General features: G+C 41.3%; 1 protein-coding gene across 1 annotated transcript; it reads right to left on the bottom strand.

Annotated features, from left to right (window-relative positions):
- Positions 1-4,664: 4,664 nt before the first annotated feature.
- On the bottom strand, positions 4,665-16,012 carry mRpS35 (mitochondrial ribosomal protein S35). The gene is made up of 7 exons (XM_080282884.1): positions 15,886-16,012; positions 12,806-12,899; positions 11,609-11,823; positions 10,144-10,283; positions 8,635-8,814; positions 6,053-6,224; positions 4,665-5,053 (listed from the first exon to the last, which is right to left on the bottom strand). The coding sequence occupies exons 1-7, from the start codon at positions 15,998-16,000 to the stop codon at positions 4,989-4,991; spliced, it is 981 nt and encodes a 326-aa protein (XP_080139010.1). The 5' UTR covers positions 16,001-16,012; the 3' UTR covers positions 4,665-4,988.
- Positions 16,013-25,857: the final 9,845 nt, after the last annotated feature.

The following is a 25,857-nucleotide window of genomic DNA, read 5'->3' as shown; positions in this document are numbered from 1 at the left end:
CATCCCCACCTTTCTTCCCCTCTCCCTACTCTTTCACCCCCTTCCCATCCTCACTCTTTCTTCCCCTCCCTCTTCCCTCCCTTCTCTTTCTCTTCCTTCCTCTCCCCCTCCCACTCCCGTCTCTTTTTTTCCCCTCCCCCTTCGCCCTCTCCTCCCCTTCCCCTCACCTCTACCCCTTCCCCTCCCCCTCCCCTTTCCTTCTCCCCCTCCCCTCCCTCTCCCCTCTCCTTCTCCCCATCCCTCTTCTCTCTCTCCCCCTCCCCTCCTCCCTCCTCCCCTTCTTTATCCTCCTCCCCTCTCTCTTCCTTTCCATCCCTCCTACCCTCTCTTTCCCCTTTCTGTTTTCCCTTTTCCCTTCCCTCCCTGTTTCCCTCACCTCCTCACCCTTCCCCCTCTCTTGTCCCTTCCCCTCTCATTCCTAACTCCCCTCAACTCATCTTTTATTTTCCCTCTGTCTCAGACTTTATCTCTCTCCCCCTCATCTCCTCCCCTCATCCCTTATCTCCTACTTTCCCCTCATCCTTTATTTCTTCCCCTCCCCCTCTTCTCTCTAACTTCCTTTTATTCTCTGTTCCACCATCTCCCTGCTTCCCTTCTCACTTTTTCTTCCTCAGTATCTCCCCCCTCCCTCCAGCATCCCTCCCTCTCTCTTCCCAGTTTTTTATTACCTCTTCCCCTTCTCATTTCTCTCCCTCCCTCCCCCACCCCCCTTTTCCGACCCTTCCCCTCTCTCTTCGCCTGTTTCTTCTCACCAATCTCTTCATCCGCTCTTCTATTCCTCACCCCCTTTCCCTCTTACCCAACTTCCCTCCCTCCCTCACCTACACCCCCTCTTTTCCCCTTCACCTGTACTTCCGCTCACTTAACTCGCACTTCTCTTCTTCTCTTATCCTCCTTCCTTCTCCCTCTCTTCCCCTCCCATCTCCAAACCATCCTTCTCCCTCCCTTTTCCTCCTTTACCTCCACACCTTCCATCTCCCATCCCCCTTCCGCCCGCCTCCCCCACATCCTCTTTCAACCCCTCTCCTTTCCTCCACACGACCTTCGTACTTATTTCCCCTTCCCTGTCTTCTTCCACTGTACCTCCCCTTCCGTCCTACTTTTCTTCCCCCTATCGTCCCCCATCTTCCCTCCCCTTCATTTCACCCTACCATTCATTCCCATTGCCCCTTTTCCTCTTTCTCCTTTGTGTTCTCCCTTTCATTCTGTATTTATCTCCAGTTCCATCGCTTTCCGTTTTGAATACCTATTTCTTCTTCCCTTCCTTAATTCCTCCTTTCTTCTCCTCGTTCCTTCTTTCCTTCCTCTCTTCCTTTCTTCTTTCCTGTCTCCCTTTCTTCCTTCTCTCCCCTTGTAGTCACCTCCCTTCTTACCTCCTGTCACTGGCGACAAGAGGAAGATGGGGGAGGGGTAGAAGGGTGTGTGTGTGTGTGTGTGTGTGTGTGTGTGTGTGTGTGTGTTTGTAGAAAGGGTAGAAGGGGGACAGTAACGTGCAGTAATAACTAGCGTGGCAAAAACAACTTTTAAGTACAGAGAGAGAGAGAGAATCATTGTTCCCAAAACTCTCTCTCTCTCTCTCTCTCTCTCTCTCTCTCTGTACATGCTGTAAACTTATTTAGCGAAAAGAAGGAATATGTCACATCAGAGGTTAGAGCTGTGGGCTGGGAACTGGGATAAATTACCCCAAATGGGATAAATATAAAAATTTGGAGGGTAATGCGTGCGGTATGAGAGGTAATGCGTGCGGTGTATTACTGATTTTTCACATAAATGGTGTACGTTTTAGTGAACAAGATGTAAAACCATGTATCATGATGTTTGTTGTTAAGCCGCCGTACTATTGACATGGCTACATAGACATGGCGGCCTTTTTTTTTTTTTTTTTTTCTTTTTCTTTAAGTCTGGTGGTAATTTCATTTTGCTTAAATAAATTTTTGGGTAATAATCTAAAAAGTTCCCCAACTCTTGATTTAGAGCAACAAATTAGTCATAGTAAATTAGAGAAAATATGAAAAAAAGCATAAAAAGAAAAAATCAAAAAGGGTAAAAAAAAAATAAATAAATAAAAGCTGGAAATAAGTAAAGAGGAATAAAATTAGTAAGACTTTATAGAACATGGAGTAACAGGGGAAATAAATGAGAGCAAAGGAGGGAAGAAATTAAAGTAAGGGAGAGGAGAAAAAAATAGAGCAAGGAAGGAAAATTGAAGATAAAATAAATACGTCCTTGTACACATCTCGTCTCTTCCTTCCTCATCCTCTTCCACATAAGCCTTCCTCACCTTGGATCTTTAGTTTCTTTTTTCTCTCTCTAACCTTGAAGTCTCCTTTCCAGTCTATGAGAGAGAGAGAGAGAGAGAGAGAGAGAGAGAGAGAGAGAGAGAGAGACTGATAGCACTGGAATGTGTTGTGTCACTAATGAAAGGCAAGGGGGGGGAGGGAGAGAGAAGGTGGGAAATGGGATGCTAAAGAGGAACTTCCCTTGTATACCTCTTAGTAGAGTCTCTCCCTCTCTCTTTCTCTCTGTCTCACTGGAATGAATGTGTGTGTGTGTGTGTGTGTGTAATTCACCGGGTCGGTCAGGATCACTTGATGGTCGTGATCGTCAGCTTTTACCCTCCCGGAGGGGAGCTGAGAGCTCATATAGTCCAATCTAAAGGCAAGGCTGTGACCTTCACACACCCGTCCCCTGGCTCAGGGGGGACAGTAACCACCCACTTCGTCAGTGAAACTTTTCGCAACCTGAGCGGGGCGCGAACTCCCGTCTACCAGATGGCAAGCGAGAACGTCACCACTGCACCAGCGAGCGGTGTGTGTGTGTGTGTGTGTGTGTGTGTGTGTGTGTGTGTGTGTGCGTCAGTGTGTGTTTGTTTGTTTGTTTGTTTGTTTTGATCTCACCTCTCCATATCCTTCCATACATTCTCACTTTCTTCCTCAGCTGCCTACCTTATTTCTTCCTTTCAATCAGGTTCCTTTTCTTCACCTCTTCACTACTTTGCCGTCCCTATCCCTCCAGTCCCTCTTCCATCTTTTCACTCCTCTTCCCTCACTGTTTCCTTTTTGACCTCTTCTACTCGTCTCCCTTCCTTTTCCTCACATTCTCTTCTCTTCTTTCCTAACCTCATTCATCAGGTTTTCTTCCACCTCATGTAATTCTCTTATATCTCTCATTCCTTTCATCATCTTTCCCCTCTTTTCTACTCCCTTCATCTGTCTTCTTATCTCTCCTCTTCCCTTCATATTTCTTCCATCTCTTCCTAGTACCTCATCTCCCTTTCCTATTCCCCTATACCCTGACCACTTTCTGCATCATTACTGTCAGCTCTTTTCTTCCATTACCTTTCATACTCCCTCCCTCCATGCTCTGTCCCTCCATTCCTCTGCTCATCTTCTTCCCATACTTTCCCATACCACCAGATTCTCCAAACTCACCAACATAGTCCCCATTCCCTTCCTATTGCCTTGTTTCCCATTGCAGTCCTTAAACCTAACCTCGAATAACTTTGTTCATCATTGGCCACCTTCCTCATTGTGAGGGTCACTAGAACTGAATATTTCTGTGATGCAGTAGCAAAAGACAAATATGGACTATTTCTAACCCCTTCATGAGGGAGCACTTCATGTAAACTGGAAAGAATTTTTCTGGTGGTAACAAAAATATGTATGAATATTTAAAGGCATCTTCATACATAAAAACTGAAGAACTTAAGTATGGATGGCTCATTTAGAGATCTGCGTAAAATCTTATAACTTTTAAATATTTATTTTACAAATATGAAAATATATCATAATGTTTTGGGTCCTGTTTAATCTATCTCTTAGGTGGGAGTTATGACTGTAATGATAATGCTATAATCTATATTAAAAGATGACCTTTGAGAAGGTTGGCCTTACCAAACTTACCTCTATTCATTTTCATCCCCACCAGTAGCAAACTCTCCATGAAGACACAACACCCTTCCCCTTCCTGCATTCTGCCCTCAGTCTCATTTTTGGTCTCCCTCTTCCCTGTCAATACTGCTATGATATACCCTTCTGTTCAATCTTTCTCTAACTGTCATTTTCAGACACCTTCTTCTTTGAAATAATCATGAATAGATACATGTGGTACATGGGAAAATAATCTTGTATTTGATGCAAGGGTCTCATTTCTGTAGATAAACACTGAATATGTATTACCGGCTATGTGAAGACAGGTACTGTAGCTGTTACCCTAGCTAATTATTATTTCAAACTTGGCTGCTCCACAACCCAGATCTTTTATTGTAACTTCACGATATAAAAATTGTACTTCAAGTAGCTACAGTAAACTCTCAGTTATCTGTTGTCGCAACATCAAGCCGAACGCAATATCCAGCTCTGCTGATGCAGCTCTATTAATGCAATACAGTATCTGGAGTGATACTTTAGTCCATCATCATTATCTAATCAAGTATTGCCCCATTAAAAGCACACTTTTGTATTGCATACAAAATAAGGAAGGGGTCTTTTATACAGTACTGTATATAAATAACTTATATTACACTTTATCTGAAGTAATTAGCAAAAGAAACATAACAGGCCAGTACCAGTACTTAGCACAGTACAGGTACTCAGTATATAAAAATGAAATAAGGTTTATCAAAGCAAATAAATTTTCTTTCATATTTTATAAAATGTGTCAGTGCTTCAACAAGTTTAACAACTATACAGTTCCATATGCATTAGTTTTATACATCGATTTCCTTATATCATATCATGCGAGTTCGTTCTACTTGATCCACCTTTCACGATGTATTCTTCCACTTGCTTTCTTCTCTACTTCAGTTCTTCATGCCATCCTAATCCATCTGACATGATATACTCATGCAATTTATGATTCCTTTGCAGTATCATACACCATTCCATCTAAATTCACTGCCCATCTTCCACTATTCCGAGTTATCCAGGATCAATTGCAGTTCTTTCTTCCACATCAGTCTAGTATCCTGTGCAGTACATAATAAATGCTTAGGCCAGACCAAGCAGCTTGACTACGCTATCGTGGTACCTTGAGAGTGTTGGTTCATCTTCGCCTGTAAATGATGTAGAAAATATGCATAATTAACCAATCAATCAGTTTGCCTGTGTCTATATCTATCACTGCATCTTGTGAGGAATGACTTGATGCAGGGTCTCCATGCACTCTCTCCAAACTTGTTAGCTCCTCTGCTGCCAATGATCTCTGCTAAGTTAGATAAAATCATCAGGCTTGAGCTAAATACAATGAAAAAAGATGCCCCTGTATGAAAGGGTATTGTAAAATGTCACTGTACTTGAAGTTCACTTGTTTCTATCTCCTTCACTGTAAGAAGTCTCTTCTAAGTTAAATAATCTGGCAGTAGCAGAAAAAAAATTAATAAAAATAAACCAGCTAATGACTCCATCTTCTTTGGCACACCATTCACCCTACTATGCATATATACTTCTTTATTGTACCACTCCACCTCATTCTTAAACTACTGATTCAACAATTTTATACACACACACACACACACACTCTCCTGAATATTCCATTCACTCCATTTAACCAAAGCATCTCACAGTAGTTTCTTTTGTGTTCCCCAGAAGAGTTTCGACATAAATTTTTACACAATATTCCTTAGGAAACTGTTCAATTAAGTCATTCCACGTACTCAGTCATTAAGTAATTCCACAGCTAATTCAGTGGAAATTTTCTGCCCCAACTCTCAACTTATGTGTCCCTGAAGCATCTTAAATATTTTTGCTCTGCCTTTAAATGCTATAATTAGTATATAGTACTGTCATACAATGCTCCGATTACCCAGATTCTCATATTCTTGCTTTATGTTATTGCTCTCAATATCCTTACCATCCTCTTCCGTACTCCATTCTTCCATTTGTTTAGTCCTGGTATCCTGAGCAAATAAATTTCCTTGCCACACACGTTATCACTTGTTCTTTCATTTTTTACCTGGACAAAGCAATGGTTTCATGAACATATAAACATGGCTGGACTCAGTTCCTGTCTCATGATACTGTGTAACCACAGGTTCCTTGCCAATACTACTCACCTTCATTGTGCAAATCTGTCACAACTTGTTCATACTCCTTAAGTGTCTCCTCTGGTATAGCATCCTGCCTGGCCTCTGATAAAGCCCTGACTGCCATCTGCGAGGAGCTTCCTTCCCACACATACTTCTCTCGGTCCATCAACTCCTTTTCGTGTTCCCAAGGCTCAGTTTTCTGGCATGATGGAATTAGCAATTATCACTTTCATTAATGGGAGTGTGAACAACAAGTTCCTTACATATAAAATAGACATATTAATGGAATACATGTATCTGGTACCTGACACCTGGGATACCGTCTCAATACAGTAATATTTTCCACCACCAACCATAAACTGGCACACAAAGAGGATGTTTGTTTGGTGAGTGCAAATTTCTCCCTTTTTTCAGTCAAGAACTTAAAATTTTCTGACATCATAATATGCAGAATTATTTGGGCTTTTGATATTCCAAACAAATTTGCATAAATGCTGAAAAACTGGGGATAAGTTGCAGAATTCCACCACAACTGAAATGAAAGAACAAAGGGATTTTTTTGCCCATCCTCCAAAATTTTACAGCCACTATCAGAATCATATCTACTACCTTTGGAAATGCAATAGTTACTACCAATTAAAAGAGTCTGGACAACATCGGATAAGAACGATCTCAAACCACTATTTTTAAAATTTTGTTTTTGCATCTACTAATGCAGATTGCAGTGCCAGACCCATACATTCATGTAAAAGCAAGTTAGCTGGTTGATATAAGACTTATTCAAGGTATGCTACTCAATATCTCTCAGTAATAAGTTGAATGAATCTACTGAAAGAATATGAGTACAATACGGTATGCTCTCAGTTATCCATCATCGCAATATCTGGCCCAACACAATATCTGGCGCTGCTGGCTCAACTCTATTAAAGCAATATCCAACAAAATTATGCAGCATCCGGTGCCGAAATGGGACGTAACCAGTGGTTCTATGTGATATCCAGCATCAAGGTGTATTGACTGGCTCGTAAAGGTAGCCAACCAGCGCTGTATTACTGTATCATTTCTTTACTGTATTTTATGCTTAATTTTCATCTTTTACTCATGGGAAAGCTTTTAGGATAAAGGGTTGAGATGTACAGCAATGCAATATCTGGCTCGACACCAAATATTGAGCCGATGGGACACTAAGCAATATCCGGCGTTTCGTTCTGTTCCGTGTAGGGCTTGGCTGAATTATGCTGGATTACTGAGAGCTTATTGTACCTTATTTATATATGCAATACTGTATGCAGAAATTAATAGTCACTAAATACAGTGTGATGATGGAAGATGGAAATGTGATGAACCATTAATGAGTTGAATGAACAGGGCTAAGGAGTAAGTCTATGCATGGAAATGCACCACGATGGAGTAAAGAACAGAGACGGAGTCAAAGATATCACGATAAGCAACAGGTATGCTGATAAACAGTGGTAGCGATGTAAAAATAACGGATATCAATTACTGGTTCGATTACTGGCAGCTTGAATACAATTTTGATATTATAATGTAGTATATCTCCGAAAACTTCTTCCTTGTGTACATTCAAAGGACAACTGTATTATTCATTTTAGGGGACTGATGTATAGTAGTCAAATCAAGAGAATGGTGGAGGATACAAGTCACAAATGAAAGCAGACAAAAAAGGAACTTCCTCCAGAGGGCACGTGAAATGGTGGGGTGGATAAATGAATGGGTAAAGAGGCAGTGTGGGTGGAAGTAGGTGTTACAGGATCCATTAAAAAAAAAAAAAAAAAAAAAAGGTTGACAGTGGTAGGCCTATATGGATATCAGAGAATGCATAGCAGAAAAAAAAAAGAAAAAAAAAAATGTAAATGGTTGTACAGAACTAAACAGCCTGGAAGAAAGTAGACAGGCTGATGCATGGTTGAAGGATTATATTACCTCCTTCAATCAGATGATGTACAGCAATTCCTCACTGCATGCTACAGATGTGTTCCTCAAAAACACCGCGTTCAGTGAAAGTTGCTCTAAGTAAGTTATGTTCTTGCAAGAAATGATGGCTTCTCAAATAATTGTTAAAACTTATTCAAGGCTGCAAATAAATATCGAAATACTACCGTATATGCTAGTGTCAGACATTTCAAACCTAAACCTTAACTGCACATCCTGACTGCTTAGTAATGAACAAGGTGTGTTATGTGAAAGGTGTTCTTAAGCTGAGTAAAACCTTTATGGGGAAATGGGTGTTAAGCAACAACATGTTCAGTCATGAATTATTGTACATGTATTTTGTATCTACCTGTACACAATTTTGTTCAGCTTAGGAGAAGCTTTTCAAACTGGAGCTGTTAGATATAGCCTTAATCAATCTTTGCACTACTTGAAATCCTTCCTAAGTTGAATAAATTTGTGTACAGGTAGTAATAATAAATCACCAAAGTATATCATCTGATTCAAGGGGTTAAAATGTACATGTAGCAGCAAAAGCCAAAATGGAATGAAAGATCATTTTTATTAGGACACAGCTTCATGGGTGAAAACTATTATAGGTTTCAGGCAATAAAGAAAGAACTAGGAATAATAATACTGGACTGTGCCAAACATACCATAGCCTCATTGTAAAGAACTGTAAGAAGATAGGCGCAATAGTCTTGGTTCTGCTGTGAGAGAGGGCAGCGATCAGCCACTAGAGTCAGCTGGTCTGTGGCAGGGTCATACCGAGGTCCCACCAGCCGTAGCAACTTGTCTCTACCATGTTCATCCAAGGCCAGACTTTTTAGAGACACCTGCAGAAAATTGTAGAAGATAAATAATAGAAAATGGAGTGACATGGGGTACATGACTAGTTTTACCAGTATTGCAGCAACTGCTTTCCCAAGCTGTGACTGTCCAAAATTGGGAATTATGAATGAGATAAAAACTCATGCACACAGGGACACTTTGACATTAGTTACATCAGCTGACAAGACCTTTTCCCCAACCCCCTTTGCATATTTACATACTCTGTCTTGAATGCTACAGAATTTTCAAGGAAAGGAAAGGAAATTATAATTTAGTATGAATTTTAAGTGGATGATGGGGGTGGCAACCATCCACTCACTCAATATTGTGCTGCCTGCAGGGGACTGTGCTGAAAGCCAAGACAAATGGATTCCTGTAACACAATATAACATTTACTATGATAGGTGATAACCACAGAATCAGATGGAAACTTGGTGATCTAGAGGGTTCTGACACTATAATTGGATAGCTATGACCAAAATGGGTTTACATCTGATGGATGGTTAGCGTTTACTGCTCACATATAGTCACCTGTGGAAAAGTTACTGGCCATTCTTCGGTACAGACCTAAATGTTTGGAATGAGTATTGTATACCTGGGGCTCAATGTTCCTGATGGGCCAATAAAGGTAAATTAACTCTCTCAGGCACAGGTAGTTTGAGTCATTAGATTGTTTAACAACCTGTAAAGCGCACCATGACACGAACTGGGTAAAAAAAAATTTATATATATGACATACCGGCAGGAAACTTGTGTCCTCCTTTGTTTGACACAATGTGCATCATGGTGTGTTGTACAGGATGACTCGATTCGAGTCCGTGCATGAAAGAATTAATAGAATAAACACAGTATACAGGAAACTCAATTATCAATCATAGCAATATCTGGCCCAGCGCAATATCCAGCACTGCTGGTTTGGCTCTATTCATGCAATATCTGACAGAATCATGCAACACCTGGTGCCAAAATGGGACATAACTGGCAGTTCTATGTAATATCCAGCATTGAGGCATAACAATCTGCTTGTAAATGGCAGCCAACCGGCACTGTGTTACTGTAGCAGTATTACTCTACTGTATCATTATTTTATTGTATTTTATGCTTAGTTTTCATCTTTTACTAATGGGAAAGTTTTTAGGACAGAAGGCCGAGACAGATAGCAACACAGTATCTGACTTGACGCTGAATGTTGAGCCAATGCAGGGTACTATGCAATATCAGGGGTTTCACTTTAGTCGGCGTGGGGCTTGGCTGAATAACAACAGATAAATGATAGTTTACCGTATACTGTAATCTTTTTTCAATATCTCTCATCCTCCATTTCTTTGCCTCACCTTTAATGTGACAATACGTGCTCTTGCATCCCTTATGGTCGGTGAGGAATGGAGGTATGAACTGGCTGACACTGTGATGGGGAAATATTTTTCTTGTCTCGTTACTGTTTCAAGTCCAGCTGGCCACGGGGTGCAGAATTCTGTAATGTTTTAAAATTATTATGTTATCATCATCATCGTCATCATCATCATCCGGACCTCCTTTCCCACTCTAGGGAGGGGTGAGGAGTAGCTGCATCCAGATAGCTAAAGTTTGTTCAGTTCAATGGGCCACATTTCTATCCACTCATCTTTCAAGCCATTGGAATCCTGTCTCCATCTGACAGGCCAGAAGGTTTCCACCACATACTGTAGCTTCACATATATCTATCCGACTGAGTCAATCCAAAGACTGTAATGTTAAAATGGGGTGCCACATCCCTGGTCTCATGCTTCTCCGCAAAAAATTCATCCAGCCAGCTCGATCCTTTGTCAGTCCCTTAGCCTCAGCAACTTCCATACCTCTCTTCCTCACACACTCATTCACCATACCTCTCCACCTTCTTCCTGGAATACCTCACCTCCTCCCTTCTTCAGTTTTGCTCAGATTTACTTCCTTCACCACTCTGTTGTCATCCATTCTCTCCACATGACAAACTTATTCACATTGAAAAAAGTTAAGAGCAGTAAAAATTGGACTAACAATGACAGAGATCTGAGAAAGATGCAGAATAAGGAAGGCTAATGATCAACAGGTAGAAAAGTGCATGTTCAGATGGTATGGTCATACTGAGAGAATGGATATGCATAACATTATTACTGTTGTAGCTGATGCTGGTGCCAGGTTCATTGGGTAATAAACCTAGTGGACTGCAACAATCCAGCCAATTTAGTTGAGCATTGCCACACAGTTTCTGTTGAAATTAAGTTGAAGGTCTGTGTGTTAGAGTGATGTGAATCAAATGACAGTGTATGGTCTGGGATGATGTGCTCTGTGAGGGCAATGTGGATTGTCAGTGAGTTGTCTTTAGTACTGGCACTAAAGTATGAAAGTGTGGTGGTCATATCTTAGTTTGGTTATGTGAAATAACTCTTTGGGATGGGCAGTTTCTGAGGAATGAATAACTGGTGAGAGTTTATGGACTGGAAGATGCTACATGGTATGGATCAGAGGTTAAGTGTAATCTTGAGCAAGGGATGATGTGAAACACAGAGAGGTGGTATGGAAATGCAGACACAATGCAGTAGAATATTATGGAAAGCATATGAAAGTGCTGTACCTGGTGATGAGGCAATATGAGAAAAGTTGTTGAGGGAGAAAAAAGATGTGTTAGAACAGAGTAGCCTGAGACATTTCTGCCATGGCTACCCACTATGGGAAAATTCCTAGGTGGGAACAACTTATCTGGTCATGCATTGAGGTGGGGGGGGGGAGATCCAAATCATTAAACAAACACATTATGCAGCTTAACTACATAAAACCTACTCTTAAGTGCTTCACACTGCCGCTTTATGACTGGAGGAGTGAGATGAAGGAAGTTTGGGATCTTCATGAGCTCAGCATTGCCCCATTTATCTGGGGTAGGCTGACTGGTGGCTGGGTAACCCTGCCGCACTGGTAAGGGCACTGTTGCTGGGTGGAAGGTGCGTGCTGCTGGCCACACACTGCCCCAGTCCTGGTCAATCTTTTGACGTTTGTACCTGTCAAGTGGGCTGATATTAAATGCTGCCAAATATTAATGAAAACATATCTCACTGTCTTGTATACCAATGGTACATGTCTTGCCTGACACTGCACTGCATGAGGGGTGGCCTTCATAAACAGCTTCCAGGAACTGGTCCCATTTCAGTACCAATCCCTAGTTCAGTTGCATACCTTGCCATACCTTGTGCCTTCTTCCTTTCATTTTTGGACTGCCTCTCCTTGTTTACTTATTGGTGTGTTACCATGTGCATGTCATAACCTGAAACCTGATACATGATGGGGGTGGGTGTGTTGAGAAGCTCTCATGCAAGCAGACCTTAGTTCTTCATTCTACATCACTCAATGTTTCTGAATATAACCTCCTAATTTCCAGCTCAGCTGTCAATCTCCATTCCCTGTATCATCTCACCACCTGCCAGCATATAATTTTCCACTTTAAATTAACTATATTTTTTTACAACATCCTAATCAACCTCTTGGATATATATGTATATATATATATATTCTCTCACCTGATCCAGACTCAACTCCAATCCTTAAAGCCATCTCAATCTGTCTTCCACCAATTGATAAAGGAAGACACTTATGGTACCGTATCCCCTGCATTCTTGCTTAGTTGCATTTCAACATTCCATCTAAATCTACTGGATGCACACAAACATACAATACAATACCCAGACACAATAAAGCCACTCCATATCCTACCATATACTGTACTTTTCTTATCACACTATGAAGAACTGTATAATCTTATTATTGCTTATCAATATGTGAAAAGCTGTGCATGACATTAACTATGAAAGCATTTATTGCTGTAAGTACTGTAGTGGCATCTGATTAACCATAATTCAAGTGAACAATGAAGGTCTGCACACGGTATACTGTAGTTCTGCATAATTAAATACCCTTGGTGGGATTAGGGCTTCGGGCTATAGATAGATAGACTTATACAGTAGGCACAGCCAGTGTGTACTATACCTTGGTGGCATGACAGGTGTTTTCTGGACGACTCTGCTGATCCGTCTCTCCTGCTTTTTGACTCCCAACTCCAGTGTGCGGAACTCTTCATCCTCTGAAAAGCATTGAATCCCTAAAGTTAGTTCTTAAACATGAATCAGAATAAACACTCATTCTGTCAATATTGAGTACCATTCAATCATATTCTCTCTTTCATCTGGATCATCCATGGTAAAAATACATCTAAACACACCCCCTTCCATCACAAATGAAACCCAACTTCATGAATATAGAATACATAAGTTATGAAACCTCTGAGTGCTGGCAGATGGGGGGAGATCTATGGTGAATATTATCTCCAGAGATATGCCTTAAAATATATGACTAACTGGCAAAGCTTGCCAAAAGGAACCTTGTTCAGTGCATAGCCAGGCAGAGGAAAATTAACTAGGTAAGTGGCGAAATAGCAACGGCAGACATTTAGGTCAGTTGACCAGTCAACAATCCACTGTATATACCGAGCCTTTTCCAGTACTGTATATGAGGAGATTATTTGATTGGCTCACAAAATTCATTAAAGTCAAAATCTGATTCAGGCTTCTCCTAAACCGTGTTAACTGTGCATAAATTTACCAGTAAAGGGATTCCTCTTTACTTGCAGGGGTTAAGTCAAGGAAAGTATTTCAGAGAGTATTTTTTGGGTGGTACCAAGTTGGTTATAACAAGGTTTATATGGGGTTAAGCCAAGTAGCCATAGGGGGCTACTCTTATGTGACTTTAGTCACCCTCACCCAAGTTCATATCCAGTCATAATATACTCATTCCACACTTATGGCAACAAAATAACTGAAACAGAATTTGGACAAATGTGGTTATGTCGGCTGTTCTCCAAAAAAGAAGAAACTTTATCACCTGCGTGATGATAGAGACCCACTCTGGAGTTTTCCAGACGCAACAACCTTATGCACTAGCATTTATTTTTAAGTGCTGTTTTGAAAAAGAGGTTATGTTAATCAGTTATGGTGTAAGAAGGTCATCCAGATGCCTGACTACAATCATTAAACTCCTAATGGCACCTAGCAGCTTACCATCTACACTGTACATACACAAAACCTTCCACAATCCTTCTCTGATGTATTTCCCAGATCCATACTGGTAAATATCATAAACACCTTACAGTCCTTCTCACAAGCCTTCTCCAGTCCTTCTCACAAGCCTTCTCCAGTCCTTCTCACAAGCCTTCTCCACTATCTGTCTCATGTAAATATCTGATACACATATCCTCTGCCACTCCTACGGCCACCCTGTTTGTCACTCACTAGGTCTTCTGAGATCTCTCTTACTTTCTCTATAATAACTCCTCCATATACATTCCCCACAACATTCAATAGGCTCATGCCACAGTAATTCTTGCACTCACTGTGCTCACCTTTATTTTTGTACAGGGGTATAATCACAGCCTTTTTCCACTCTACTTGGCACAGTTTCAATCATCCATGCCTTGTTACATATCTCTAACAAGTACTTCATTCTGCTCTCTCCACTCCATTTAATCATACTTCTGCCTAGCCTACACCTCACCAACACACGCTGCCTTCCCATTTTTCATTTGTTTGACAGCGTTCTTCACTTCTGTGAGTGTCATGTTTCCTGGCACTGCCTTCCTTCTCTGCACACCCTCAAAATCAATCATTTTTACTGCTGCTGTGCTCTCTCCCCATTACCATTCATCAAATTTTCTTAATATTCTTTCCCTCTGGTCCTTACTTCATCTCTATGGGTCAATAATCTACCAATTACATCCTTCACACTTTCACATTTCTTTTGACTGTCACTTCTACATTTCAGCACCTCATTTCAGAATAACTTCCTATTTTCAGAGTACAGTAATATGCATTCATTTTTCTTCCTAGATCAATATTTACCTCCTTCTTTTTCCTTTTCACTGGTCTCTTTATGTGCTTCTTGCTCTCAGTATATACAGTTCTTTCCATTGAACCCCTGTCCTGTATCCACTCAAGCCACTTCTTCCTCTTTTCCTCCCCTGCTCTCTTATCCTCTTCATCCCATCATGCCATACCTTTCTTCTTCATAGTTACTCTTGCCACACCACACACCATCCAAGCAGTCCTTATATGCATTCCACAGGTTGTCCATTTCCATTTCTTTCCAATTCACTGATTCCAACTCCTCCCCTACTTTGGCCCCTGTATTCATCTGCCATGTCTTTAATCCTCAGCTTCTCAACTAATATACTGTATACACAGTATTATGCTAATCTATAAAAATTAACACTAATTCTTTACCATACAGGGATGTAGCCTTTTCATATTTTCTTTTGAAATAAGTCTTTCACAGGTTACTTGTTATTTTTCCAGGACTGCCAAAGCTATTGGGCATTTTTATAAACTTATCTCTGAAAACGAAAATGAGGATTTAGAATAAGTAAATATTCTGCCAACATCTACCAGTAGCTGGCCAGATCTGATGTTCAAACTCATGCTTTTAAATTTGAGAGCTGGCTGTCAAACACATGTTAAGTTAGGCTGGATTAGGTTAGGTTTGGTTAATTCATTAACTTTCCCGTAGCTTTGACATGATTATTAGTGTTTTAAGTGTGATGCACTTACTTGTGGTGGCTGGTAAATAACACAGCCAGTCAGAGAGGTCGTTGGTAAACACTGTCATGGGTGACCTGGCCACTTCTTTAAATGCCCCCAAATATGTAGTGTATATTTTATTTTTTTTCCAATCACTTCTTGCAGTCAGAATTGCATCAGTTAACTTTGTGTTGCATATGTACCCGGTACCAAAAATTATTGTACTTACCTTGAGATCATGAGTTTATTATAACATAGTTGGTATCGGCACGCACGTCTGTTACCGTAAAGAATTACCAAAATAACACATGATCCTCTCAATACTTGTGTCTAGTAGAAAATACCGCGTCACTCGTAATTTGTTAATCTTTATTCTTCCAGGTAACAGAAACAGAACTATATGTACACTTAAATTGACAACAAAGTTGGGCGTCCTTAAGGTTATATTCATTGAATTAATCACTGACAAGACTGGTAAGTCTGCCGCCTTATCATACTCACCTGCAGGTTTTGCCTCATTACTGAGCGAAGCTATAGTGTTACTTTTGAAGCGGCTAGTCACCCGTAACAGCTGTCTTACTTGCAGCTCGCCGATTATGTGTGGCTTTAACATCATAATCAGCCCAACACCGGGCATGGGCGACATTGTTATGGAATAGATAACAAAAGACGACCAACGAATTCATTAATGTTTTATCGGATACGATTAATGAGATTCCAATACTGCAACGAAGAAGTTGTGACGTTTATAGTTGCAGTGTATCTTCTGTCATTTATATTTATTTGTTTACATAGTTGGCCGTTTCGGATTCGGCTACTTCTCTTTCGGATGTAATGGATTTCGGATTAAGCTGCTTTCCTAAGGTAAGTGTTCTCGTTCATTGATCGCATCTTGAATTATAAGAATAATTTTTCAATACAATTTACAGGCTGAAATGAACCTCAAGTGACAGGGGACATTACACTTCCGATGGCGGAGCGATTGGTTAGTGTTTTGTGTGTGTGTGTGTGTGTGTGTGGGTGTGTGTGTTCACCGGGTCGGTCAGGATCACCTGATGGTCGTGATCGTCAGTTTTTACCCTCCCGGAAGGGAGCTGAGAGCTCATATAGTCCGATCTAAGGGCAAGGCTGTGACCTTCACACACGCACACACCCGGCCCCTTGCTCCAGGGGGACAGTAACCACCCACTTCGTCAGTGAAACTTTTTGCAACCTGAGCGAGGCGCGAACTCCCGTCTACCAGATGGCAAGCGAGAACACTACCACTGAGCCAGAGAGCGGTGTGTGTGTGTGTGTTTGTGTGCGTGTGTGTGTGTGTGTGTGTGTGTGTGTGAAACAGAATAATACAGTTCTTATCAGATTTTATCCAGACTTGGTGGAAGGGCAGATCCTGAAGACATCTAATGTAGGCTATATGAAAAGAATACGTCAAAGGCGAAGGTCACAAGGCAATGTCAAACGTTGACCTAGTAAAATCCTCTTCAAGATTTCATTTAGTTTACACCAAACTTGGAGGAAGAGTTGAGGGCTACGCAAGAATGAAGTGATTCAATTTTGGAAGCACTCGAAGAGTGCTTATTTACTTAGTTATGGTTTACAATGAGAGTCATATATAAGTTCTTGCAAATCCGCTATTCGCAAATGTGACGACTTCTCATACTTCCCCGTGCTTGACATAAAAGTTTCATGAAAAGATGTTCTTTCTGCTGTTACTGCCCGCAGTGCTATAAAGGTATACGTTCCTGATAGATATCCAGCCAACGCATTTTTTCCCTCCATAACTTGCACTGCATTGGTGCTGCCGAGTCCTCTTCTCAGAGCTTTTGATATCATTGTGTTGTAAATGACAGTAAAACAAAAGACAAGACTTCATCAGTCTTTTATTTCCACGACCAAATTATGATCTAGTAGTGTTGTGGTTTTTATGGCTCCTAAGGGGCCTCTTGCATACATAGCGTTTCGGTTGATCACATCTGTCCGTGCCCCACAGGCCCATCTCTGTCATATACGCACATCCAGACCAAACTGAGGACCAGAATAAGACACAAAATAAGAGAACACGCAAAAATATTAAACCAAAATGCAATAGTTCCACAAGTTAATGAACTGTTTCTGCAAGATAGGGTGGTGGAGCAGAATGCAACGTTTTGACTTTGTGTGGCTGAAGAACTGAAGAGAGTGGTTTTAGAAACGACAGCAGTTAGAGGAAAAGGGAGTGAACTATCACACCAATATTTGATTTTGTCAGAGAGGAGGTTGTTGATTAATGGCAAAATACAGGGAAAAATCAGGTATACGAGGAAGTACTGACAGTCGAGAAGTTGGATGAAGAGGTTAAGAGGAATAGTGTGAGAATAGTTAAGTACCATAATGTAGAGGAAGAATATTAAAGGAGGTAGTGTGTGCAGCTTGGTGGAATAAAGAAGTGAATGACAGTGCGAAGGCAACTGCAGAAAAGTTGGTACCGGTATATGAAGAGCAGGGTAGATTAAGGGAGGGGAGGGGATGTGTTAATCAGATATCTGCGCTAAGATGTCTGACACGTTTTAGGGAGTGAACAATAGGTTGCATGTAGCATTTATGATTCTGGAGAGGGCATGTAACAGTGTAAAAATGGGAGAAATGGAATTCCCCCGAGCTAGACCCTGTATTGGATCATATAGCCCCGCTAGGTTACAGGAGCGCGCTACCACTCCCGGCACGGCAGTCCCGGGCGAGGCTTGAACTCGCAATCCCCCGATTACGAGCTTGATGCTCTACCACTGAGCCACCGTGCCCCCATATAACAGTGTAAGAAGGCAGGCATTGTGAAAGATGCGAGGTTTACGATATAGCGTGTTAGATGGAGGGCAGTTTACTCGAAAACATTCAGAGTCGACTATTACTTACGGAATAAAAGCAACTGTGCAAGTGGATGGTGCATTCAGCGAGAGATTCGTCCTTACTAATGACTAAGACAGGACTGTGGTTTGTCATGGGTGTTTCATGTGTATATGGATGGGATAATGAGATATGCATATGGATGAAGTAATGCGAGATGTGAAAGCTAGGACCCTTGGAAAGGGGGTGATTTTGAAGAGACGAAGTAATGGATGGGAATCGTCTGCGCTTTTATTTGCAGACCAATCAGTGGTAATAGGTATGGAGTGGAAGTTACAGTTTGGTAGAAAACTTTGTGTGTGTGTGTGTGTGTGTGTGTGTGTGTGTGTGTGCGTGACGAAACAGACTTGAATATGAGCAAATGTGAGTGATGTTATATGAGTAGGGGACTGATACGAATATTATGCTAAGACTTACTAGTACAGAGATGGAAAACATGCGAGTATTCAAGTGTTTAGGCAGTGTTGTGAACGATGGATGTTTTGAAGGATAAAGTGAGCAAGGAAGAAAGGTGATAGGGGGATTGAGAGCAGTGACGAGAAGCAGGAATGTGTAGGTGGGAATAACGAAAGAAGAAAAATTTCATGACAGTATATTAGTTCCACCACTAACGTACGGGACTATATCAGCTCATGTCTTCCTAATAATGGGAAGCATGAACGTCAATGAGCAGACTAAGACACAAGACTGAAAAAGAAAAGAAAATATTTTTCGGTGATAAAAAAAAAAAAAAAAAAGTAACAATAAACAGCTGATGTATCTAAAGGCGAGTCTGGGATTATCAGGAGGGATGAGTAGGGAGGGATCCATATGTTTTCATAGTTTAGAAGGATGGGTGGAGGCTTTGGGGGGAGTACAGCACTAACATATCTAGAGTTTGTAACAAAGCATCTGAGTGATGAGATTCAAACTTATTTTTACTATATTCATGATATTTGTATTCGGATTAGACTGAGATTTAGATTTTTTTATGACATCGTATTAATTATATTTATGATATCGTACGGGAGGGGCACGTGTCCTGTATATCCACCCCCTCCCCCTGGGCGTGTGTACCCCACTACTGAGAGATGGAATGATAGGGTGGAATAGATGGATCAATGGAAGGATTGCTGGCGTGAAAAGTAGCATAAGGTAGGCCTTGGAGAGTGAGGAACTGAATAGGAGAGTGTATGAGGGTGAAGTGGTTTAGTTTAGAAAATGGAGATCGATAAAACATTATGGTGCAAAAGTTTGTAACTTTGGGTGGCGTTTCCTGTGAAGAGGACTTGTTATTGATTAGGAATAGAAACTTTATGAATGACTGGTTGATGGACTTCGTGAGATGCGTGCCATGAAAGTTGTTTTTAGCAAGACTGACTAGAGGCGAGGCCTCCAGCAATGTTCTGAACATCCATTCGTGACTGTGTCCACATCACTCCGTAGTAGAGACAGTTTTCACTTGAAAATCCAAAACCATGCATTACACGTTTAAAAGTGACTTTGGCGCATCATGTGGAAATGCTTTTGAGGGACTCGCTTCTTTAATTTTAGCAGTTGCTCGAAATGTTGGCTCTGCATCGGAAATAACTCCTCATTGGCAGTTGTAACCTCATCTTTTATCTCAAGAGCACTGGAGGCGTCGAGTTTTGTTGCGCAGCACGACTGAACATCTTTTGTTTAATTCTAATGTATTTTGATGGGCTTTGTAGTAGTCTGTCTTGTTTCAAAGGAAATGCTTGTATGTTTCGCTAATAAAGGCGGTGGGGTCAATGAGTGGGGTGAGACCTCCAACACACCCTCACATGATTCACGACATCTGCCTTGTGTAAGATGATATGGTCACAGTGAGATTAGTTATGAATAGTGTGGTGAAAAGGGTGTCTGTGAATGAGGCTGAGGGAAGGACGGGGCGTGTAAGGCCGAGAAGACGGATGACTATGGCAAATGAACGTGTGAATAAGCCACGAATGTATATGTTCAGAACCACCTTTGGCCCAGTATTCTCGTGAACTTATATCACCTCAGTTTCTTCTGTTATGCTAGTTTGTTTTCGTTACTGACATAGATAATAAGACAGAAAATACCGTGCTATATGTGGCAATCAGTTGGTAAGGAAGAGGTAATGAAAAGACTCATCAGCAATGTTTATCGTGGTCGTGATGATGATGATGATAATAATATAATTGTTGCTGATGTTGTTGTTGTTTCTTTACCTATACTGTCCAGATCTCCCCAGTTGGTAAAGGTGAGCGGCGTACCGTCCTGCCATCTCACCTCCTCAATCTCATCCTCATTCTCATTTTCCTCAAACCTCACCCCTAGCCACGCTGCACCTGCAATAGTGTACTTTATTCAGTACAATAACGACTCTCTCTCTCTCTCTCTCACACACACACACACACACACACACACACACACACCAGGATGTTGTCTGCAGAGTTCTTTAGGATATGAAGCTCTAAATTTTCAGATATTCCTATAATACAGGCACTCGTTTTTTTTTTTTTTTTTTTAATGTGAAAATATTTAATAAGTAGATGTCAGTAACTGCTCAGTAATACCAGGATGAACTTAGATGGTGGTACAAGTGTAATGAAATATAAATAACTAACCATTGCCGAGTAACGAGAGGACAAACTCGTTCTCGGTGCGTGAGTGTACTGATGTGAGGTAGAAGCCGCGGAGTTTGCATGTAAGGGATGCCTGTTGGTATGTGGCCACCTCACGCTGGTAGGGCTCGAACGGCAGCCAGTAACACCAAGGCGGCGGTACAGCACGCCAAGCATCATCACCTCTGTCCTCATTCCTGACACCAGCACCCACACCCACACCCACCACACCCTCAACACACATCCACAGACCTAGGAGCAGAATCTGAATCAGCATTGCTTATTCCATCAAAAGTAGTTCTTGATGCATAATGAATACAACAATAATAGAAAACACTACGGTAATTTAATTACATTCCATGGACTTTCTAAAATCATACCTCAATACTGCGTAGAGAACACAAAATAATTACAACAGAGAGCAACATATCACTAATTACCATTTCGTGCTGCTTGTGAAATACATAGATCATTGCATACAAAAATGCGTAGAATATTCATAACAAAGGCAAACTTACGTCCCTAAGTAGTCTTCCAATCATCTTCTACAAGTTCCTAAATAGCAGTGTCTTTTGTAGTGTCTGGTAATGTTCTCTATAGCTTGGAGAGTCCAAACGGTAACTGAACGTGACCCTCGGGCCGTGTTTATCTGTAGCTGCGGTACTTTCGTGTGTGTGTGTGTGTGTGTGTGTGTGTGTGTGTGTGTGTGGACTTGCAATGTTACTCAGGGTCGGAAGTTGCAAGAACCAGTAGGATAATAGTAACTTCATCATTTTAAAACTTCTTCATCATTATGATAGACCAGTTTCTGTTTTGTTTTTAGCAAGCTAATTTCTGCAAGACAGGTTATATTTTCAAACCTTTCCTACTGCTCACTTAATAGCAAAGTGTAGGGGTTTTTGAATACTGTTTTATTAAAGTAGCATTGGAAGTACCCTAGATTTTCAGACAGTAATTCAGTATGTGGAGAACAAGTTACTCTACCATTGTTATTCCTGTTGCTTTCTCAGAGTTGTCCTTGAGTGCAGTGCATGGTAATTCTAATAACTCTTATTTATCTAGTGATAGGTGACAATCAAATGAACGGTGACGATGTACATAAACTAGATTTTTTTTTATACTTGTTGGGTAGGATATCATTGTTTTCCAGTGAATGGCAGTATTGTCTGGGAACCTGACATATGCTGCCGTGTTTTGTTTTTTTTTTTTTTTTTTTTTTTTTTTTTTTTACCTATACAACGTTTCTGAGGAATACGATCCTCAAGCGTGACTTACGTTCTGCTGAAGAGATTTATAGATCACTAATGAAGTCTGAGCCAAGGCGTTGTGTGTTGGTGTACTGTACCAACAAGCAGTCTTTAATGCTGTCTGTCATATAACTGACAGAGTGCACACAGAACTGGACCAAGGATTGAATCCTGAGGCACCCCATATGTTACGACTGCTTTTGTATTTATAATATTGACATACGGGCGACGAAGTTCTCTTAGTCAAGTATTCTTCAGCCCAAGAAGGAGGGACGGATTACTCAACTGGACATAGATATTCAACAATACCTCCAGCTGTTTATACTGATATACTTGGGATGTCCCATTCAAGGCTGGTGTCATGGTACTATACTGTTTTTACTCTAACTTGGCCCTGATTTTCGTCCTTTTGTAGCATATTTCACTTACCGTAGTAACAGAAAGAGACAGTACTAGGGTTCTACATCCTTTTCATAACACATCTCATGACTAACACCATAGTTTAATGTTAATCTATTACTACAAGTCAGTATTCAAGATGGAGGGATGGCAATTTTAGGCCAAGTAAAAACAGTAGAGGAGGATTTTTTTCTTTTTAAAATGAAGTTGCGTTGGCCTTTATGTTAAGATGAACTTCTGAAAGAGTCACATTCTTCGAAAATAACTATGATTTGAACTTTTGACAATGGAGCGTGCGTACTTCAGTGTGTTAGTTATAAGGAAGCCAAAGATGAAAAGTACTGACATTGCCACTCACCCATTGCGATGATAACGACGTCCATGAATAGATATGGGAGTGAAAATTCTCTCTCTCTCTCTCTCTCTCAATCAATCAATCAATCAATCAATCAATCAATCAATCAATCAATGATACACACAGTCTGTTCTGAGTTTCCATTTTACAAGACACAATACACATGAAAACAACGCTACCTTGTCTTCTCAAACGCTAAATATCAATGGAGTTGGGAGAAGGCTAGGAAGACAAGATACAGACAGTGAAAGAGAAGATAATGCTGGCAGACAATGATTTAAGCTGTAAGGTTAGTTATTTAATTCAGGGGTACTGGAATCCACGTCAGAGCGTCCTCCGAACATAAGGCCAGTACCAGATCAACCGAGCCAATAGGGGTACAGCCATGGGAAATTAGGATGAGGGTAGGATAGATGCAAAATACAGACGGTGATGTGGAAGACGGGGGTTGTAGTCAGTGATGTGATGTCTAGCGTAGGACATGCAAGACACAGACGGTGACAAGCAAAGCAGTGGCAGCAGAGGGTGGTATGGTGTGGTAGGACAGATATAAAACACAGACGGTGGTATGGTGTGGTAGGACAGATACAAAACACTGACGGTGACGCGGAAGACGGTGGTAGCAGGCTGTGGTGTGGTGTAGGTTTGGTTATGTGATCGTTGCGAATTGGCGTTATATCTTGTGAACAGCCACACCGTAAAACACTCAGGGAGCTACTTAAGTTATCCAATCACTTTTTCTCCCTCTCTCTTCCTCCCTCCCTCACTCACCCACCCTCTCACTCACTCTTCACAGTTCCTTTCTCACTCTCTCGCTCCGTATCTCAAGGCTGTAAGCATACTGACTGGAGGTGATTGGCGGGAGGTTATTGTGCTTGTTGAGAGAGAGAGAGAGAGAGAGAGAGAGAGAGAGAGAGAGAGAGAGAGAGAGAGAGAGAGAGAGGAGGGGGAAGGGGCAGATGGGGGAAACTAAAATGGACAAGGGAGAGAGAAGGAGATAGAGAAGATTGGAAGAGGGAGAAAGAGAGGGAGGAGAGGAAAGAAGAGAAGAGAGAGAGAGAGAGAGAGAGAGAGAGAGAGAGAGAGAGAGAGAGAGAGAGAGAGAGAGAGAGAAGAGAGACAAAGCTGAGGGAGGGAGGGAGGGAGGGACGAGGAAAAAGAGGAGGAAAAAGAATGTTCTAGGAAATGACGAGGCAGGCTGAGGAAGTGAGTGATCATAAGTGAGAGAGAGCGAGAGAGAGACAGAGAGAGAGAGAGAGAGAGAGACAGACAGACAGACAGACAGATAGATAGACAGACATGAGATAGACAAGCAGACAGACACACACAACCACAGTTACAAAAACTTATGATACACACGAGACGATCAGGCCTTAATACTAACAGTGAGACTTGAGCAATAATCACAGACTCTAATTGAAATAATAGAACAGCGGTATACGTTCCCCCACCCTCCAGAGCCTCCTGCGTTATGCCGTACAGGAACGCAGTGAGGGGCATTAACTTGCAGGACTGTTATGCCTGAAGGAAATTTTATAAGAAAGGCTGAAACCAATACTAAGAATGAAGTAACTCAATATGTAGTTTGCAGTTATACTCTCTTTACCTTTACTTAGCCTAAAAGTGCTATAATTCCGTCTTGAATGCTCAGTTATGCTCAGTTATGCCAAAAGCTTGATTCTAGTCACGACAGAGTACTATGAAAAGGATGTAGAGACGCAGCATTATCTTATTCTGCAAATGAAATACGTAAAACAAGCCGCAAAAGGACAAAGTGAAAGAACTACAGTAGTGTTTAGATTATTAATTTTTCTTCACTAGTTTATTTGTGATTTTTCCTCTTTTACTGGTAAGGATCGGCCTATGCACTGAGGAACTCCACTGCAGTGTACTATCTAGGCCCTGGGTGTTCGTGCTTAGATGTGTTTATTTGTTGTTGTTGCAGCCCCTGGCTGATTGAAAAGTGAACCCAGTGGATTGCAGGAAGTCAGCCACTTCTAACACTCGCTCCTAGAGTCTTTTTTTTTTTTTTTTCTGAGGTTATGTTGGAGGATGTCTGTGCTGTGATTATTATGCATGAAGTAAACAAGTGTATTGTGGTTTGAGGGAATGGATTGCATTGTGGTCGTAGTGGATTGTTTGTAAGATGTATTTTGTGTTGGTATTGTAGCTGGGATGAGAGGAGATGGCGTCACAGCCTGGCTAGGTGTATTTGTGTCTCTCTGAGTAGGGTGGTATCTGAGGGGTGGATATCTGGTGTGTGTGTATATATATATATATATATATATATATATATATATATATATATATATATATATATATATATATATATATATATATATATATATATATATATATATATATATATATATATATATATATATATATATATATATGTATTTACACCCATGTGGCATTAGAGATACAGACAGACAGACAGACAGACAGACATGCAGACAGATTATGTCAACCCTCTGGTCATAACTTAGGAAGAGTTAAGCAAGGTTCACTGCAGCTGGTCTCCCTCCCTCCCTCCCTTTCCCGTATCGCCCCTCCTACCTCCTCCACACCCGTCCCCTTCAACCACTCATACGCTTCTTTTTTTCTCTCTCTTCCCTCACCCCTTCCTTCTTCCTCCTCATCCCCATTCACCTCCTTCATCTCCTGTTTCGTCACCTCCTCCCTCACCTACCACCCCTCCGTTAACACCTCCCTTGTATTTCCCTCTTACTGAATGCATCTTCCCTCTCCCTTTCAACCCACCTCCATTCCCCTTCCCCTTATCCTTCCTGTACCCCCCCTTGTAACCCTCCCCCTGCCTTCATCTCTCAGCCTCCTCTCCCCAATTTTTACCCCCTCTTTACTCTCGTGTTTCCCTTCCCCTCAGCCACCGCTCCTCTCTCTCTCTCTCTCTCTCTCTCTCTCTCTCTCTCATCACACACACACACACACACACACACACACACACACACACACACACACACACACACACACACAACTC

Source organism: Coenobita brevimanus, chromosome 95 (assembly GCF_032717465.1).
Source record: "Coenobita brevimanus isolate Jiangsu-jjx chromosome 95, ASM3271746v2, whole genome shotgun sequence".
NCBI classification, from domain to species: domain Eukaryota; kingdom Metazoa; phylum Arthropoda; class Malacostraca; order Decapoda; family Coenobitidae; genus Coenobita; species Coenobita brevimanus.
The sequence above is the reverse complement of the archived record's forward strand: the minus strand, read 5'-3'. Positions and strand labels throughout refer to the sequence as shown.

Excerpts from the sequence above, each read along its gene's own strand:
- mRpS35 (XM_080282884.1), bottom strand. The coding sequence starts at position 16,000 with ATGATGTTAAAGCCACACATAATCGGCGAGCTGCAAGTAAGACAGCTG. Across the intron at positions 6,225-8,634 it reads TTCTTTACAATGAGGCTATG|AAAACTGAGCCTTGGGAACA; the intron begins GTATGTTTGGCA and ends CCATCATGCCAG. Across the intron at positions 5,054-6,052 it reads GACAGATTTGCACAATGAAG|GCGAAGATGAACCAACACTC; the intron begins GTGAGTAGTATT and ends CATCATTTACAG.